General features: G+C 42.3%; 1 protein-coding gene across 1 annotated transcript in view; it reads right to left on the minus strand.

Moving 5' to 3' along the window:
• Positions 1–360: 360 nt before the first annotated feature.
• LOC126455949 (uncharacterized) overlaps positions 361–21,039 on the minus strand; it is a 39,064-nt gene continuing 18,385 nt past the window's right edge. Inside the window, exon 3 of the mRNA XM_050091706.1 lies at positions 361–666. Within this exon, the coding sequence (XP_049947663.1) occupies positions 361–666 (306 nt within the window). The remainder of the gene's footprint in view (positions 667–21,039) is intronic.

Raw genomic sequence — 21,039 nt, forward strand, 5'->3', positions numbered from 1 at the left:
TTGTGGCGACTGTACTCACTTAAATCTTGATAATTTGGCATTGTAGCAGCAGTAACCGATCCAACAACTGCGCTAGACACTTGTTGTCTTATATAGGCGTTCCTGGCCGCAATACCGTACTCTGAATGTTTACATACCTCTGTATTTGAATACGCATTCCTATAGCAGTTTCTTTGGCATTTCAGTGTATTATTGCCTTGCCGCAGTGGTTGCTTGCTGGTCATTGTCTGTATTCCCCGTGCGCCGTGGATGCGCATGTGGTGTCTTGATCGCGGGATGCCACCAAAGCTGGCAGCCTATAGCTCTCTTCTCTATTGAAGTTACATTCGTAGTTGGAAATCTCTCCTCCGCCGTGACACATCACTCTGCCGAGTGGCAGTTGGGGTTGTAACGGTCAGACATGTTACAGAGTGCCGACTGCCCTCCGGCAGCGCCGTGGGCAGGGTTCAGTGTGGAAAGCCAGCAGTGGGTCAGCGGCGTGGCGCGTAGCGTCAGCTGATCTTGCGGAAGAGGGCGCCCGGCCGGATCAATGACGGCGCTGGCTGCGACTCCAGGGGGCCGAGGCTCGGCAAGGCTCAGCTCACCGGCCCGGCCCGGCCTGCAGGGCGGTGCGCGGCCGACTCCCGTGCACTGCTGGCACGCCGCCCTCAGCAGACGCTGCACTCTCTAGGAACGCGTCCGCAAGGCGACGACCTATTGGCGAGCAGACAGCGCCGTCTGCAGCAGCGGCCAATAGCGCATGCGCACAGACCCCGTTCGCGCTACACACAACTTCATACAAATAACTTCCGCCGGCCGCTGGTGGCCGAGCGGTTCTAGGCGCTTCAGTCTGGAACCGCGGGACCGCTACGGTCGCAGGTTCGAATCCTGCCTCGGGCATGGGTGTGTGTGATGTCCTTAGAGTAGTTACGTTTAAGTAGTTCTAAGTTCTGGGGTACTGATGACCTGAGATGTTAAGTCCCATAGTGCTCAGAGTCATTTGAAATAACTTCCGGGATGTTAAGGATGATCTTGGTCTGCGTAAGGCTGGTGTATATCGCATTGCTTGTAGCTGCGGCATGGCATATATTGGTCAAACTACAGGATCGTGGAGAACCGATGTACTGAGCATAAACTACAAACACGATTACAGCAGCCAAGCAGATCTCCTATTGCCGAACATTACTTGGATACTGGTCACCCGATGTTATAAATAACATGTCCATGGGACAGTGTTATTAAGGAGGCAGTTGAGATTAAATTAGCTAGCAACCTCGTTAACAAGGATAGACGTTTTCGTTTAAACTCTGTTTGGAATCCGGCTCTCTCCCTTGTCAAAAAGCAGAAGGACAGAGTCAATGCGACCTCACCTGCGAATTCTTAGCCTCACTATCGATAGCTATGACTTTGTTCATCTTTGGTGGCACTAGTGTTCAGTGTGTGTGTTATCTTTCCTGCTTCAGTCCGAGAACCGAGGTTTTAAAAATGCATGTACGCCGCCTGTCCGTTGCAGTTGCCTTGAAAATGGCGGGGTGTTCTCCCGCCGAAATATCGGCGGTCCCTGTAAGTGTTACCTGGCTGAATTCCCGGAAGTTATTTGAAAATTGAATACCCCGGGAGAAATTCAGGTCTCACACAACTTCATAGTCTTCTTCTACATCTACGTTCATAACCTGCAAACGGCTGTGAAGTGCGTAGCAGAGGCTACTTCCCATTGCACCACTCATTAGACTTTATTCCTGTTCAAATAAGACAGATACGGAGGGGAGGGGAAGAAGGAGTTAGGACGTATATCTAATTCCCATAGATGTTATAAATGCTTGCTTTCGATTTTCTTTCGCTCCCATTTCACCAGACTGAGCCACAACAACTCGTGACTGGGAACAGCTAGTAAGATAAATAAAAAAGCAATGCTTACAAGAAGTCGTATCATCATTATACACGTAAAAGCCGTTTAATACAAACGCCCTTCTGGTGATAATCGATTTACTCGTCGTGAGTGCGCGTCACACGCCTACGTGTAAATCAGCGGCCAACCGCATCACGAGTACATCGGTGACCTTAACGATCAACTGACTGTGCCGAGAGTGGGGTACTAAAATCTTCACTGCGGTACAGAGTGCGCACGGGCATAAATAGCGGACTGTGGCGTCATCTGCCAATCTATTGCCCCAGTGCATACTTATTATAGTAATGAATTCTGTGCTTTCGTGTCTTCTTCATCTTTACTGCGTTGTTCCTTTGTTTTAGTTACACACTTGAAAGGTTGCTCGAGCTCCTGGTAGTTTTCCTACAAGTGTTCTACAAAACGAAATATGTGAAAGCAAGTGGGTGTTTTCGTCTTACAATCCCGACAACGAAAAATTCTACACTATACATATATTAGAAAGTAGGTAGGTTAACATGTTTTAATGAAGATTGTTTCAACAGCAAACAATTCAAGTAATCACGAAAAATAATTTTCGATGTTAGTGGTTAGCAAGAAAACAAGATACAAAAAAAGTAAAAAGTGGTGCTATTTACTACGTTCTAAATATTGTTTGATGTCTTTACAAATACATATTTTCGGGAACAATTAAATGTACACGTCACGAAATTTTTGGGCGACACTTTTCTATTCTTTCAGTTCCCTGGAGTACAGAGAATTTACCTTAAGACTTTGACAAAATCGTCGCCACGGATTTTTTTTTGGTCATTAATAAACTCGATTATTATTGCTTGTGTTGTTTTGTTACTATATTTCGATTTTGTCGTAACATTAGATTCACGAGAGTCAAATTCTGCAGCAGACTGTTATGACAACACAAGTATTCTCAAAAAGAGAAAATTCAACCAAGCAAATATTTTAGTTATGACAAACCTTTTATAATGTGCTATTTTTTTTATCCACATGACAACTTGACGTCGTGTCCAACTTAAAATGAGGACGTTTCATAACAGAAAGGTTTTTTAAAATCTGGAGATAACAGCAAAGCCTGTCCAAACCGGTTGTTTTAAATAAAGAAATATTTATGCGATCTTCGCTTTAGAAAGTTTTTAGCAATTAAAAGAGATCGTTCCTTCTGTCTTCTCAATGTGAGAAAGTTCAAACTACGCAAGTAAGTTTGATCCTGACGTCTAACCGAAAACCATCACTCGTGACAGGCGAGACTCACAATCAGTAAACGAACAAAACGCCTGGGGTGGTGCAGTAGGGCCATTTGCCACGAGTACCCGAATGAGACGATAAATCTGATCGTGTAAAGTTCTTAGTCTGATATCCATCAGTCATGACCATTTTATGTCATCACATTTACTCACAGTTTTACATGTGTAATGTTGACACGACTTTTTCTAAGTACTGCGTTTTTTATTTCTTTTATATGGTACATAATTGTTCTGATCTAATTTTGATTGTAAGCAATTTTTGTAAATTCTTCCGGGTTGTATGGCCGTGGTCCATGGAACTCTTCTATCCTTGATGTTTCGTCCAAAGCTAAATTTGACATCTTCGGAGGTGCTCCTGGTTGTGCTGAGTCTTGGACGAAACGTCAAGGATAGAAGATTTCCATGGACCACGGCCATACAACCCGAAAGAATTCTCGGCAGCTGAAACATCCGGTCGTGAAAGCCTTCATTGTACAAATTTTGTAAATTGTTTGAATAAATGTTTTTGCATCTTTTACATTTGACTGTCAAAATTTCTTTTACACATCATGATGTAATTAGAGTACTAAGTAATTTTACGTTTTATTTTCAAGCTGCTACCTTGCCGTAGTGGTAACACCAGTTTCCGTCAGATCACAGAAATTAAGCTTTGTCGGGCTTAACTAGTTCTTAGATGGGCCACCGTCCGGTTCTGCCGAGTGCTGTTGGCAAGCGGTGTTCACTTAGCCGTTGTGAGGCCAATTGAGGAGCTACTTGACTGACAAGTAGCGGCACCGGTCACAGAAACTGACAAAGACTGGGAGAGCGGTGTGCTGACCACATGTCCCTACGTATCCGCATACAGTGGCGCCTAAGTTCTGAGGATGACAGGGTGGCCGGTCGGCACCGTTGGACCTTATATTACATTCTCGCATTTGAAGTCGTTACCTTTAGTAGAAACGATTATGTTTTCCAGTCCTTGAATCGTCCGCAATATACGCCAAGCGAGATGTTTACATGTGTACGCCTTTCTTTGAATGGCCATGTCTGGTCAGTACAGTACAATATTGTAGTACCTAAGATTCACTGCTAGTTGTGCTTACACAAAGCAGATTCAACGAAGTAAAACATTCTACTTGTCCTGTTCCGACATGTACCTTTAAACGTTTTATCGGGTAATTAGGCATTTAATTCAGGACACCAGCAGGCTCCTGCCACGTTGTATGCATTATTTACGAAGACTATTGGTGAGTATTCGATATGACTGTAAGATATAACGTATTATTCCCATGTTTTAGTTGCTTCTAACCTTATCTGAGTTTTGTTAAACTGCAGGTCACCTGAAGAGACTCGTATGGAAACAAAATCGTTATGGTTTAATAAACGCATGTAAAATAACAGCTATAGAGGTTTTTTTAAATATTCATCACATAATTTTGTCCTCACAGTCACTACGAGTGTGATACGTAAGGATCTATAGGATATTCATAGATTCTTCAATTTATACTGGTTCATGAAAAAGTTACAAGTAGGCTTTATCGGGATAGCTGACGTCTATCTTCAAAAGATTGCTAGCTCAGGTTTGTCAACAGAACAATGGTGCTCTCCTTTGAGTCAACTAATCTATGGCTATTGGTGCTCCCCTTCTCTGTATATGTTCCGTATACCTCACTAGTCCTAATTCTTATGAGTCCCAAAGGCACGAGCAATATTCTAAATAGAACGCATGAGAATTTTGCAAGCATTATTATTTGTAGACTAACTTGCATTTTCCCAATATCCTACCAAAGAACAGAACTCGCCACCTGGTTTACTTACAATTAACCCTATGTAGTCATTCCACTTCATATTCCCAGAAGTTGTTACACATAGATATTTGTATGAACTTACTGACCGATGATGTAGCCATAGAATACTACTTTTCTGTGTTTTGTGCAGTGTAAAATTCAACAAGTTACCAATCTTTGCACCACTTTGCTGTTTTTCATTCATATTACCGAAAGAATAACTAGTCATGTTGAGTATTACAAAGAAGTTGAAATTATCGGTATGTGACACTTACACTGATCAGACAGAACATTATGACCACCGATCTACTACCGATATAATCCCGTCTAGGCGATAGCAGCATCACATTGCGCACAAATGACTGTTAGTGAGACACAAGCATGGTGCATGTAGTATCAGTGAGCCTACTGTCCGAGTGTGGAATGGGGACGGCGCGCGACCTACGTGAGTTCGACCGGGGGCAGACTGCGATGGCCCGGAGGCTCGGCACGAGCAGTTCGGAAACTGCACGACTTGTCGAGTGTTCGAGGAGTGCTGTTTTGAATGTCTTCAACATGTAGCGAAACAAAGGTGAAACCACGGCCACACGTCGTGGCGTTGGGCAGCCACCCTCATTACAGATGTCTGACGTCGAAGGCTTAGCAGTCCGGTAAAACGGTACAGGCGGCAAGCTGTGGTGGAGCTAATATCATACCTTAATGCTCGACAGAGTACATGTGTGTCTGAACACACAGTGCACAGAACACTCCTAACGATGGACTTGCGCAGCTGACGACCCATGTATGTACCAATGTTAACAACACGACTGGAATGAGCACGTGACCGTCGGCAGTGGATGTTGGCGCAGCGGCAGAGCGTTGCATGGTCTGATGAACCCCGACACCTTCTTCCTCATGTCGTCGTCTTCCAAGGGAACAGCTGGTTGACACCTGTATTGCGAGGCAGAGGCAAGCTAGTGGCGGTTCCATTATGCTCTGGCGAACACTGACGTGGGCATCCGTCGGTTCAAAAATGGCTCTGAGCACTATGGGACTTAACATCTAAGGTCATCAGTCCCCTAGAACTTAGAACTACTTAAATCTATCTAACCTAAGGACATCACACAAACCCATGCCCGAGGCAGGATTCGAACCTCCGACCGTAGCAGTCGCGCAGTTCCGGACTGAAGCGCTAGGACCCCTTGGCCACGGCAGCCGGCGCATCCGTGGGCACAGCGGAGATCAAGCAAGGCACCATGACGGCCAACGAGATTCGTACAGTGGTTGCAGACCACGTGCACTCCTTCATGACGATTGTCTTTCCTGACGGCAGTGGCATTATCAACAAGATAATGGCCATGTCACAAGGCCAGGAGAGTGATGGAATGGTTAGAAGAACCCAGTGACGCCTTCCAGTTGATGTGGTGGCCTCCAACTCGCCAGATCTGAACCCGATCGAAAAGACCGGGGATGTGATTGAACGTGGCGTCAGAACTCGTCCGCCCCCTCCCCGGAATTTACGGGGATTAGGTGACATGTGTTTGCAGATGTGGTGTCAGCTCCCTCCAGCAACCTACCACGGCCTCTTTGCTTCCATGCCACGACGCGTCGCCAGTGTTATCCGTGCCAGACGTGGACATACTGGCCATTAGATAGGTGGTCCTAATCTTCTGGCTGATCAGTGTACGAGCCGATATAATATATTTTTGCTGGAACATTATTTGATTTATGCCTAAATATGTTGTTGTTGTTGTTGTGGTCTTCAGTCCTGAGACTGGTTTGATGCAGCTCTCCATACTACTCTATCCTGTGCAAGCTTATTCATCTCCCAGTACCTACTGCAGCCTACATCCTTCTGAATCTGCTTAGTGTATTCATCTCTTGGTCTCCCTCTACGATTTTTACCCTCCGCGCTGCCCTCCAGTACTAAACTGGTGATCCCTTGATGTCTTAGAATATGTCCTACTAACCGGTCCCTTCTTCTAGTCAAGTTGTGCCACAAACTCCTCTTCTCCCCAATTCTATTCAACACCTCCTTATTAGTTATGTGATCTAGCCATCTAATCTTCAGCATTCTTCTGTAGCACCACATTTCGAAAGCTTCTATTCTCTTCTTGTCTAAACTATTTATCGCCCATGTTTCACTTCCATACATGGCTACACTCCATACAAATACTTTCTGAAACGTCTTCCTGGCCAGTTTACATTTATATCCTCTCTACTTCGACCATCATCAGTTATTTTGCTCCCCAAATAGCAAAACTCCTTTACTACTTTAAGTGTCTCATTTCCTAATCTAATTTGCCCAGCATCACCTGACTTAATTCGACTACATTCCATTACCCTCGTTTTGCTTTTGTTGATGTTCATCTTATGCCCTCCTTTCAAGACACTGTCCATTCCGTTCAACTGCTCTTCCAAGTCCCTGTATTTTACCCCTGTCACCTTCAGAATTTGAAAGAGAGTATTCGAATCAACATTGTCAAAAGCTTTCTCTAAGTCTACAAATGCTAGAAACGTAGGTTTGCCTTTCCTTAATCTTTCTTCTAAGATAAGTCGTAGGGTCAGTATTGCCTCACGTGTTCCAACATTTCTACGGAATCCAAACTGATCTTCCCCTTGGTCGGCTTCTACCAGTTTTTCCATTCGTCTGTAAAGAATTCGCGTTAGTATTTTGCAGCTGTGACTTATTAAACTGATAGTTCGGTAATTTTCACATCTGTCAACGCCTGCTTTCTTTGGGATTGGAATTATTATATTCTTCTTGAAGTCTGAGGGAATTTCGTCTGTCTCATACATCTTGCTCACCAGATGGTAGAGTTTTGTCAGTACTGGCTCTCCCAAAGCTGTCAGTAGTTCTAATGGAATGGTGTCTACTCCCGGGGCCTTGTTTCGACTTAAGTATGTTACATTGTCGATACTAGTCGGGTGGAGCTACTCATTTGTAAACATAAAAATGGTATGGATTAGTAATGAATAATTTAGCTGAGACTTCTTTTTTAAACTCACTAGTTTTTATTGTTGTTTTCTTTGCGAATATTGTAAACATTTCTTACTGCTTGTAAAATATTCTCCGCAAGCACAAATACGTCTGCTTCGCTCAATGACAGAGAAAGAAGATCTACATTCAGATTTTCATCATTTGTTTCGTCAGAGGCAGCCAGCGACAACTACTACTTGGACAAAAATTGTGCAGAGACTAACTGATAGGACCTATTGGTTTATAATCGAACATTGGCTTATAATCGAACCCAACTGTCAATAATAACTAATACATCCTGTTAAAATAATGGTAATAATGACAACTAATCGCTTGCTGCCTTGAGCGAAGAGGTGCGTGAGACATTAAACCGTCATATGTGAGTGATGGTAATGTACGTAAAGTAGTGGTGTGGCGCGCTAACAAAAGCCGTTATAGCTTGGGGAATATGCAGTGTAACTTAACTTAATGGCGGATGAAAACTGTGTACTGGACCGATACTCGAACTCGGGAACTTTGTCTTTTGCGGGCAAGCGCTCTATAGACTGAGCTACTCAAGCACGACTCATGACCCGCCTTCATAGCTTTACTTCAGGCAGTATCTTATCTCCTACCTTCCAGACTGAAGTAAAGCTAGGTAGGTAGAGTACTTTCCCGGCAGAGGCAAAGTCCCCAGTTCGCGTCTCTACCCGGCACACAGTTTTATTCTGCCACGAAGTTTCATAACATCGCACACTACGCTACGGGGTGAAAATTTCGTTCTGTGGAGTGTAAGTATTGTCTTGTTACTAAGGCGGAAGATTTGAGCGTGTAGGTTAAGAACTGTTGGGAAATCGTAACTTCACGATATTTTTAAGATTCCGTTGAAAATCTCCAGACTTCCTTCTTTGTACTGTCAGCAGTGCTGCAGGTGTTACACGAGGCAGTCTTCGCAGAAGCGCACTAAGGTTAGGAAATCTCCAAATGTTTGATGTCATGCGCGAGGTATCTTCAGAGAACCAAGGTACGTCGCGTTGCATCATAAAAAAGTCTTGCAACATGGCTGACGCAGTGACAGTTCACCTACGCCAAAAATATGCAGGAATGACTTTTGCGTATGGCTCTATGCGTATGTTTCCCTGCACCAAACAACAAGGGCACGTAATTCCTAGTTTATACGTTAACAACTATACATAATGAGAGGAACTGATGCCCTAAAAGACTGTTTGCTTTTTTATCACGATAAATATATTTTTGAAACGACTGATTCTGATGTCCGTAAAATACTCTGTAGTGATTCCACCATTTCAACATTCAAAATTATTTATCATTTATTTATAATCTTGCTGTGACGGAGCTATAAGTGAGAAATGACTATTTGAGAAGCAGTACACGAGATAGGACTAATACGACTGACTCATTCCTTAAATCCTGGATCAGAAACTCGAGGACACCACATCATTTTCGAGACACACCATATTCACAATGAATTTTTCGTTTCTGTTAGGTCTCATGAAACAAAAATCGAATAATACTAATAAAGAGATATAAAATTAAAATTTATGAAGCATATACATTTGACTCCTGAGAGCGTATGGAAGTCAGAAGAAACTCGACAAGAACGCGTTACCTATTGTGGAGGCACAGACAGAATGTCGAAAATATCAGATTGGTTCCAGAAAGAACCTGCATCGAACAAACTACAACATAAATTCAATAGTGCACAACATGTTGTTATACTGCGCACCCCTGACAACATTCACAATGAAGCTTTCACTTTCCAGCGGACTGCAAAGGTTCTGGCAACGAGCACTAGCACCGGTGTGGCATATAGTTTTAATATGCCAGGAAGCTGATGATTTCAAAAAGTCATCTAAAACAGAAACAGCAGTTTGAAGCCTCAGAGAAACTAATATTAAAACAAAATTATCAATCATTATTTATGAATTCCTAAGAGAAAATATATGATCTAAAATGAAATTTAGAGGAGGACTATGCCGATCATTCGAAAGAAACTGCTCTCACTCATATTAAGCCAAGTCATCTTACTGTTTAAGTACGTGTTATTAAGAGTCTGAACTGAACAAACTGAGTGTATAATATTAAATCGATTATATCAAGGTCACAATCAAATAGAATTTCTTTCCACAGCTGCCTATTTACTCCTACGAACTTTGTCGTAGTCTCAGAAAATTTAACAGAAGTAATTTCAGAATTAAATTTGTTGGGAATAAGAGCAAACAGAGTTGGTTTCGGAATTTTAAATAAAGTAAAAATATTAATTACAAATATAAACAAAGAGAAGAAAACATAGGCCAAAACAATAGCCACAACACAAAAACGAAAAAAGTAATTATCGTAGAGGAACCAAAAAAGGAAATTGATCATAAAGATAAACAACAAAATAAAACATCGATAAAATGGAAGCATGTTGTGGTTTATCTTACCATGTATACAAAAATTTGACAACTTGAAATACTACTGAATGCACAGTATTACTTTAGCAGGTGCAGATGTTTCAATGAAGGTGAATAGTTGATAATGGTTTATAAGCTGGATACAAGAGAACAGCAATAAAATTAACAGCTGCAATACAACCAAATGATGGAAGCAAAATGACATTCAATCAGAAAATTGACCAACGAATTAAGAAGGAATTGATGGTAACCGTAAAGAAAAGATCGATTTGTTTTCGACATTGTTTGAGTGAGTACAGGTTAACGAAGCAAATGTTCCCGTAATTCTCGAAAAGAAATGAACAACAGCTTGTACCAAAAAAATTAAAATAATGATTTGGAAAGAAACAATACTCAAGAATAGAAAGTAACCAAGATAAACCCTTCAAAAGTAATGATGTACAACTTCCAAAAAATTAGCAGTACAGATGGAAGAAGGGAAAGACAATGGAAAGTGATGAACAACAAAAAGGTACATATAAGTACTTTCATGAATCGTATAAGATTTTACTTCCCTGTCAAACGTTATACAGAAACACCGATAAATTTTGCGCTATACACACCAATTGTCTGCATATTCTGTTTCATTTCGTTCACAGCTTTTATATTCTGTTATCAAATATGAAACTTGAGTGTGGACCATATTAAGACGCAACAAGTATTACGTGCGTTGGTGCTCTCGTTTCCCTCGCAAGCAAATTCCTGACTTGTATGTGATTACGCCCGTAACTGTAGAAAATTTATTATTACTAAGTTTCTTTCAAAAAGTCCCCGTTTTAGAATAGACAAGAAATTAACGAGATCTGTGCGTGTAAGGTAGTAAGTTAATTTTGCCACAGTATTCGTCATTAGAAAAATATGTCTTTTAGGAATTAAAAACATGAAATTCTCCTCATCCAAATGAATTTGCAATGTTTAAATTGTGCTAAGGGGTCTGCGTACTAACGCCTGCATACAGATTTTTATTTAAATTGTGTTTCAAGAGATAAAGTGTGTAAATTATTCCATAAATAAACGAATCAACAGTTTCTTTCTCAAAGTTAGTTAAACGAATGCAATTATTGAACAAATGTAGGTATGGCAAGTACAAATCTTTACCAGGTACACTAAACGGCGGTGGTATGCCGTTGGTGTTCTCTGACCTGGAAACTGTATCACCGGACTATTAATGAACGGACGTGCAGTTCAACGGGAAATCCTAACCCCAGCCAGAATTTTTAATGTAAATATAAAATTGTAATACTATCAGAGTATGAATGAATTTTAAGATCATTCTGGGATCAATTTCTGAATATGGTTTTCTAATGAAAACGTGCTTGTGAAGTACTTGGCGTTATAATCAATGTGATTACAAGAGCTTAAACAGGTAAATCGTAACAAAATATTGTTAATAATAATTGGTGACAAGTGTTCTATTCCAAACAGAGCATCTACGTCTACACCTATGCTCTGCAAACCACTGTGAAGTGCGTATCAGAGGGTATTTTGCTCTGTACCGCAGTCATCTTTCATTGCTGTCAGCATTGGAGCGATACGTAGTTTACTGAATTACTGTCTTAATACTGGGTCTTGAAACTTTGTAAGGGGATTTCCGCGGGATGTGATACTAATTTATCTTCAAGAGTCTGCCAGTTCGGGTTTCTCTGTGATTCCGTAACAGCCTCCCGTTGGACAAAGATACCTGTGATCATTCGTGCTGCCTCATGTTCTGTTTGTTCGGCACCTTAGTCCTATTTGTTATGCGTCCCACATACATGAGCAGTATTCTATAATCAGTCGCACGAATGTCTTGGAGCCGGCCGGCGTGGCCGTGCGGTTCTAGGCGCTTCAGTCTGGAACCGCGGGCCGCTACGGTCGCAGGTTCGAATCTTGCTTTGGGCATGGATATGTGTGGTGTCCTTAGGTTAGTTAGGTTTAAGTAGTTCTAAAGTTCTAGGGGCCTGATGACCACAGATGTTATGTCCCATCGTGCTCAGAGCCATTTTTGAATGTCTTGGAAGCAACACTCTTTGTAAATTGATGCATTTCCTCGGTATCCTGTCAATGAACCTAAGACTGCCACATACTTTATCTACCCATAATAATTATTTTTCCCAGGTATTTATATGAGTTGACTGATCCCAGTTGTGAGTCATTGATACTGTAGTCTTTGGATGCTACGTTTCTCGTTTTGCGTAATGTTTTGTATGCAGTACAGAGGAGGTGGTGTTACAACGGTATTTCTGTTCTCGTGTTTATGATGTACTCCCCTTATTATGCCAAGAAATCGCTAAGTGTGGAAGGATATGAACATATTTTACAGCGTTGTGTACTGCTTACAGTAGAGGAATAGTTTAGAAACAATGATTGTATCAGCATGATAAAGCTCATTGTTATAAACCAGCATCTGTGAGGCAATCGCTTGTGGACAACAACAGTCCTGAAATTGACCGGCCTACCTAGAATCTCTACCTGGACCTAGTGGGACACCTGTGGGATGAGTCGACTTCGCTCCGGCGTTCCAGCGTTCAATATCACTACGTTCTCCGATTTGAAACGAAAGACATTTTCCAATTTTTGACATCGAAGCTGCTATTTACGAGGGGCGTTTTAAAAGTAATTGCAAAGTCCGAGAGATGGCACCACCGGTGCGTATCGAGATTTCTTTAGTTAGTATCATCTTTGTAAAGAACGCACGCCATGTTTCAGCCATATTGATCTATTTCTTTGTGTTTAGCATACGTGTGAATCAAGGAAGTCGAGTGATTGTCAAAAAATGGACGAAGATGAATTTCGTGCGGTGATTAAACTTTACTTTATGAAAGGCAAAACGCCTCAGGATACTAAAGAGAAGCTTGATAAACATTACGGTGCCTCTGTACCTTCGATTAGCACAGTTTATAAGTGGTTTCAAAATTTTCAGAGTGGCCATATGGGCACAAGTGATGCTGAACGTTCTGGACACCCTGTGGAGGTTACGACTCCAGAAATCGTTGACAAAATTCGTGATATGGTGATGGATGACAGAAGAGTTAAGGTGCGTGAGATTGCTAGTGCTGTGGGCATCTAGAATGAACGGGTACATAATATTTTTGCATAAACATTTGGGCATGAGAAAGCTATCCGCAAGATGGGTTCCGCGATTGCTCACGCTTGACCAAAAACGGAATCGTGTGAAGTGTTGCAAGGATGGTTTTCAGCTGCTCAGGAAGAGTCCGCAAGACATTAAGCGTCTTTTCGTCACTGTAGATGAAACATGGATACATTACTATACTCCTGAGACCAAACAACAATCTAAATAATGGGTTACCAAGGGAGAATCTGCACCAAAAAAGGCGAAGACCAGTTCTTCGGGCGGAAAGGTTATGGTGACTATCTTTTGGGATTCGCAACGGATAATCCTTATAGACTATCTGAAAGAGGGTAAAACTATTACAGGTGCATATTATTAATCGTTATTGGACCGTCTGAAAAGCGAGATGCAAAAATAACGCCGGCGATTGAACCGCAAAAAAGTCCTTTTCCATCACGATAATGCACCAGCACACACCTCAGCAGTTGTGGTCGCAAAATTAATGGAAATAGGAATCCAACTCGTTTCACATCCCCCCTATTCTCCAGATTTGGCCCCCTCGGACTACTATTTGTTCCCCAATTTGAAAAAATGGCTGTCTGGACAAAGATTTTATTCAAACGAGGTGATTGCGGCAACTAATAGCTATTTTGCAGATTTGGATAATTCCTATTATTCGGAGGGATCAACAAATTAGAACCCCGTTGGACGAAGTGTATAAGCTAAAAGGAGACTATATCGAAAAATAAAAAAGGTTTACCCCAAACACGTGAGTAGTTTTATTTTTGCACGGACTTTTCAAACGCCCCCGTATTTACCGGTTGATTAGTTTCGGGCTTTATCGATTTTCACGAGCAACGTATTGCAAAGAACAAAATTTTTTATGAGTGCTTGTGTCGAATGTTGATAATAAAGGTACAAGTGATAAAATGGTTCATATAGTAACTAATTACTTCCTTACATTTACGATATGGTTGGTGTGGGCAGTTCTATTTATGTCGTTACACTTAAATCTATCTCAAATCTGCGTCAAAAGACGCCAGAATTGTAGTTTCACCTCACTGTATTATCTTAATGTATGTGAATAATATATATTTTTCTTAATGGTGATGCCTTTATTACTCAGGATGGAGTGATCCGCGTGAAAAACATAATTTGTGTACTTTTGAGAGTTTAGCATTATTGGATTAGACTGTGTGTCGCGCTGCCAAATTTATCGAAGATGTCATCGTAAATTTTGACAGATGTTTATCCAAAGGATTTTATTATATGACCTTATATAGTCTCCGAAATTATCAGTTTACTTCGCGAGTGTGTTCATATCAGTGTGAGACACAGTGTTCCATCACATCACAGTTGTACAATAAATTCTCATTTCCCTTCCAGCGCTATGTAAGAGGAAACACATTGTTTCATTCGTATATAAATTGAATCCACCTGCGATAGTACTGATATGTTGGTCTAATTTTCAATGCGTTGTTTGTAGTCTTGTATTTGATGAGTGATTGTGATAAGATCGAATGCAATTCATATGCTGATTAAGGTGCTATTCAAGGTTTCTATGAATCGTTTGTATTCGCGTATCTGGAGATTAGTGCAGGGTGGAGTGTCTTTCATCTGCTGTTTAATGCGCTATGGAAATTTTCTATGCATTTTTTCCTGCAAAATTCTGTTTGTTCATTTAGTATTAGTTCCTGCTGCTTCAATGCGTGAATGTAGATTTGTACTTTTTTAAACGTCCATTAACTGGCCTTTGTAGACATTATATGAAATAGAGAGATTTCTCTAGAAATTTTCAGTGGAGCATAGATTCCCTCTGAGGTGCGTTCCTAAAGTTGAAACGTTATTTTCACTTGCCCTTATGTGTTCTCTACGGCCTTGTCAAAGAGGGCGGAGGAGCGGACAGTGGCACTCTCCTACCTTTGGGGTGGGAAACTGCCCTAAAGCCGGAAGAATCAACAATGATTAACGGCATGAGGATGCAGAAGGCAATGGGAACCACTGCATTAAAGACACATAATGCGTATCCACATGTGACCTGTAATTGAATAAGTGTCACGACGGTCTCTCCATTGGCAAAAGATTCCAGCACAGTCCTCCATTCGGAGAAGACTGCTAGCGAGGAGGTGACTATGAGAAAAAGATTGAATAACCAACGAAAGGTTAACGTTCTATTATTCGGGCGTCGAATTTCAGGAGTCTGAACGAAGTAGGAAAGCGATAAAATCTGAAAAGAGGAATGCTAAGGCTGAATCTAGATATAGTCTGGGTCAGGGAAATGGAAAGCGAAGAAGACAAGGATTTTTTTCGGATGACTATAGAGTAATATCAACAGCAGGGTATAACGGAGTAGGATTCGTTATAAATAGAAATGTAGGGCAGAGAGTGACTTACTGTGAACAGTTCACTGATAAGTTTGTTCTCAGCAGGGTCGACAGCAAACCTACACCAAACAAGTGCGATATGTAAGTACGAAGGGATGACGAGATACGCCTGAGGTCCTCTAAGGCTATAGATACTGCGATAAGAAACAGCTCAGTAGGCAATTCAGTTGAAGAGGAATGAACATCACTAAAATATACAATCGCAGAAGTTGGAAAGAAAAACATAGGTACAAAGAAGGTAACTGCGAAGAAACCATGGGTACAAAAGCAATACTTCAGTTGATCGATGAAAGGATGTGGTACAAATATTCAGTGAAAGTCGGGAATACAGAAATACAAGTAGCTTAAGAACGAAATAAATAGGAAGTCAGGGAAGCTAAGGCGAAAAGATTGCAAAAAATGTAAAGAAATTTTTAAAAAAGTCATTGTTGGTAGGAATGACTCAGCATCTAGGAAAGTCAAAACAACCTTTGGCAACATTAAAAGCACAGGTGGTACCATTAAGAGTGAAATGGGAATTTCACTTTTAAATACAGAGGAGACAGCGGATAGGAGGAAAGAATACATTGAAGGCTTCATGTGGGAAAAGACTTGTCTGAGTGATTGAAAAAGAAGGGGCAAAGGATAGGACATCCAGTATTAAAATCAGAATTAAGAGGGCATTAGAAGAGTTAAAGTCAAATAAGGGAGAAAGGATAGATAACATTCTATCAGAATTTCTGAAGTCACTGGGGCGAGTGGCAAAAAAACGACGTTGGGTGTAGAATGCATGAGTCTAGCGATATACCATCTGACTTTCGGAAAAATATCATCCACAAAATTCCGAAGACTCCAAGAGCTGACAAGTGCAAAAATCATCGCACTATTAGTTTAACAACTCATGCATTCAAGTTGCTGACAAGAAAAATATACAGAAGGGGGGAAAAGGATATTGAGGATCTGTTAGGTGACAAAACAGTTTGGCTTTAGGAAAGATAAAGGAACCAGAGAGGCAGTTCTGGCGTAACGGCTAATAATGGAAGCAAGACTGAAGAAAAATCAAGACACGTTTTTAGGATTTTTCAACCTGAAACAAGCGTTCGACAATGCCAAATGGTGCAAGATGTTCGAAATTCTGAGAAAAATATGAGTAAGACATAGGGAGAGACGGATGATATACAATATGTAGAAGTGCCAAGAAGGAATAATAAGACTGGAAGATCAAGAACGAAGTTGTCTGATTAAAAAGGGTGTAAGACAGGGTTGTAGTCTTTCGCCCCTACTGTTCAATCTCCATGCTGAACAAGTAACCAAGAAAATGAAAGAAAGGTTCAAGAATGTAATAAAAATTTAAAGTGAAATGATATCAATGATAAGTTGTGCTGATGGTGTTGCTATCCTCAGTAAAAGTGAAGAAGAATTATAGGACGTGTTGGATGGAATGAACAGTCTAATGAATAAAGAAATAGACTGAGAGTAAATCGAAGAAAGGCGAAAGTAATGAGAAATGAGAACAGTGAGAAACTTAACATTATGATTTATGGAGTTAACGGAATTATGCTACCTATGCAGTAAAATAGCCCATGACGGACGGAGCAAGGAGGACATCAAAAGCAGTCTAGCCATGGAAAAAAGGCCATGCTTGGCCAGGAGAAGTCTACTGGTATCAGACATGGGCATTAATTCGAGAAAAGAAATTTTTGAGAATGTACGTTTGGAGCACAGCATTGTATGGTAGTGAAACAAGGATTGTGGGAAAACCGTTACAGAAGAGAACCAGAGCATTTGAAATGTGGTGCTACAGACGAATGTTGTGAACCGATAAGGTGAGGTATGGGAGGAGGTTCTGAGCAGAATCGGCGAGGACAGGAACATATGGAAAACACTGACAAGAAGAAGAGGTAGGATAACAGGATATTTTTTTAAAAAAAAGAAGCTGCACTAACTGAGCAATATATCCTGCACAGAGACCACGTTATTTCATAACTTACGTGTGGAAGTGTGGAACGTCAGTAATTCGAAATCAGCCTAGTAATGGCAAGAAATGTTGCACCTAGAAATCACTGAGTCCTCCCAAATCGAACACAGTACTACCTATCTGTACATTCACTATGTGATCAAAAGTGTCCGGACACCCCCAAAACATACGTTTCCATATTAGGTGCATTGTGCTACCTCAGAAGTCATTAGACATCGTGAGAGAGCAGAATGGGGAGCTCCGCGGAACTCACAGGTTTCGAACGTGGTCAGGTGATTGGATGTCACTTGTGTCATACGTCTGTACGCGAGATTTCCACAATCCTAAACATCCCTAGGTCCAATGTTTCCTATAGGATAGTGAAGTGGAAACTGAAGGGACAGGTACAACACAAAAGCGTACAAGCCGACCTCGTTTGTTAACTGACAGAGACCCCCGACAGTAAAAGAGGGTCGTAATAGTAATAGGCAGACATCTATCCAGAGCATCACACAGGAATTCCAAACTGCATCAGGATCCACTACAAGTACTATGACAGTTAGGCGGGAGGTGATACAACTTGGATTTCATGGTCGAACAGCTGCTCATAGGCCACACATCACGCCGGTATATGCCAAACGACGATTCGCTTGGTGTATGGAGCGTAAACGTTGGACGATTGAACAGTGGAAAAACGTTGTGTGGAGTGACGAATAACGGTACACAATGTGGCGAATTGGTGGCAGGATGTGGGTATGGCGAATACCCGGTGAACGTCATCTGCCAGCGTGTGTAGTGCCAACAGTATAATTCGGAGGCGGTGGTGTGATGGTGTGGTCGTGTTTTTCATGGAGGGGCTTGAACACCTTGTTGTTTTGTGTGGCACTATTACAGCACAGACCTACATTGATGTTTACAGCACCTTCTTGCTTCCCACTGTTGAAGAGCAATTCGGGGATGGCGCTTGTATCTTTCAACACGATCGAGCACCTGTTCATAATGCATGGTCTGTGGCGGAGTGGTTACACGACAATAACATCCCTGTAATGGACTGGCCTGCACAGAGTCATGACCTGAATCTTACAGAACACCTTTGGGGTGTTTCGGAATGCCGACTTCGTGCCAGGCCTCACCGACCGACATCGATACCTCTCCTCAGTGCAACACTCCGTGAAGAATAGGCTGCCATTCCCCAAGAATCCTTCCAGCACCGGACTGAACGTATGCCTGCGAGAGTGGAAGCTGTCATCAGGGCTAATGGTGCGCCAACACCATACTGAATTCCAGCATAACCGATGGTGGGCGCCATGAACTTGTACGTCATTTTCAGCCAGGTGTCCAGATACTTTTGATCACATACCTCTACAGACATTCAGACGCCTCACTGGAAGTACCCCCACCAGAGTTCATACTATCGTAGCAGGGAAAGATGGACGCACCGCTTATTAATACTCACTAACAGGAGTCGGGATACTTCCGATGAAATAGTGTAGTTCGATTGCAAAGGGCAAGCCACTAGACTGCAGTAAAACGTTATTACTGAGCCCATATTAAAGCTGCAACAATGCGTACGAAGTTCTGATGGGTTCTGAGCAGAAGACTGTTTTCGCTTCGGAAACTGTTGGTGAAACTCTTTAGGAAAGAAACGTCTTTCCGGCAGTGTTTAGACCTTGAGGTGTGCCCGAGATGGCGTCGTCCAGCAGACGTGGAGGGCCGGGATCAATGTTGCTAGGAGACGCCACGTGGCCGCCACAACCTCTCCTGCCACAGGCGCTCCTTCGACGGCGTCTGCTATCGAGGCACGGGTTTTCAGGACAACAGCGTGCGGAGGTGCAGTATTTAAATAGCAATGGCTCAGGCGTTAGACAATAGCGGATACGTTATCTATGAAGTGGGCATGTAGGTGAATCGGGTTACAAGCGACAACATGCGCTCCTTGACACAAGACGGAAAAAAATCGTAACACTGAGAAATAATCATTCTAAAGTAATGAAATTTCGGAAATACAATTGCCTGGGTAATATATTTAAGTGATTAACGTAATAGGTTCACAGGTTAATGTACACTACTGGCTATTAAAATCGCTACACTACGAAGATGACGTGCTACAGACGCGAAATTTAACCGACAGGAAGAAGATGCTGTGATATGCAAATGATTAGCTTTTCAGAGCATTCACACAAGGTTGGCGCTGATGGCGACATCTACAACGTGCTGAAATGAGGAAAGTTTCCAACCGATTTCTCATACACAAACAGCAGTTCACCGGCGTTGCCTGGTGAACCGTTGTTGTGATGCCTCGTGTAAGGAGGAGAAATGCGTACCATCACGTTTCCGACTTTGTTAAAGGTCGGATTATAGCCTATCGCGATTGCGGTTTATCGTATCGCGACATTGCTGCTATCGTTGGTCGATTTCCAATGCCTGTTAGCAGAATATGGAATCGGGGAGTTCAGGAGGGTAATACGGATTGCCGTGCTGGATCCCAACGGCCTCGACTAGCAGTCGAGATGACAGGTATCTTATCCGCATGGCTGTAACGGATCATGCAACCACGTCTCGATCCCTGAGTCAAAAGATGGGGACGTTTGCAAGACAACAACCATCTACACGAACAGTTCGGCGACGTTTGCAGCAGCGTGGACTATCAACTCGGAGACTATGGCTGCGGTTACCCTTGACGCTGCATCACAGACAGGAGCGCCTGCGATGGTGTACTCAACGACGAACCTGGTTGCACGAATGGCAATACGTAATTTTTTCGGATGAATCCAGGTTCTGTTTACAGCATCATGATGGTCGCATCCGTGTTTTGCGACATCGCGGTGAACGCACATTGGAAGCGTGTATTCGTCATCGCCATACTGGCGTATCATCCGGCGTGACGGTATGGGGTGCATTTGGTTACACGTCTCGGTCACCTCTTGCTCGCATTGACGGCACCTTGAACAGTGGACGTTACATTTCAGATGTGTTACGACCCGTGGCTCTACCCTTCATTCGATCCCTGCGAAACCCTACATTTCAGCAGGATAATGCACGACCGCATGTTGCAGTTCCTGTATGGGCCTTTCTGGATACAAGAAATGTTCGACTGCTGCCCTGGCCAGCACATTCTACAGATCTTTCACCAACTGGAAACGTCTGGTCAATGGTGGCCGAGCAACTGGCTCGTCACAATACGCCAGTCACTACTCTTGATGAACTGTGTTATCGCGTTGAAGCTGCCTGGGCAGCTGTACCTGTACACGCCATCCAAGCTCAGTTTGACTCAATGCCCAGGCGTATCAAGGCCGTTATTATGGCCAGAGGTGGTTGTTCTGTGTACTGATTTCTCGCGATCTATGCACCCAAATTGCGTGAAAATGTAATCACATGTCA

This window comes from Schistocerca serialis, chromosome 2, assembly GCF_023864345.2.
Source record: "Schistocerca serialis cubense isolate TAMUIC-IGC-003099 chromosome 2, iqSchSeri2.2, whole genome shotgun sequence".
Lineage (NCBI taxonomy): Eukaryota > Metazoa > Arthropoda > Insecta > Orthoptera > Acrididae > Schistocerca > Schistocerca serialis.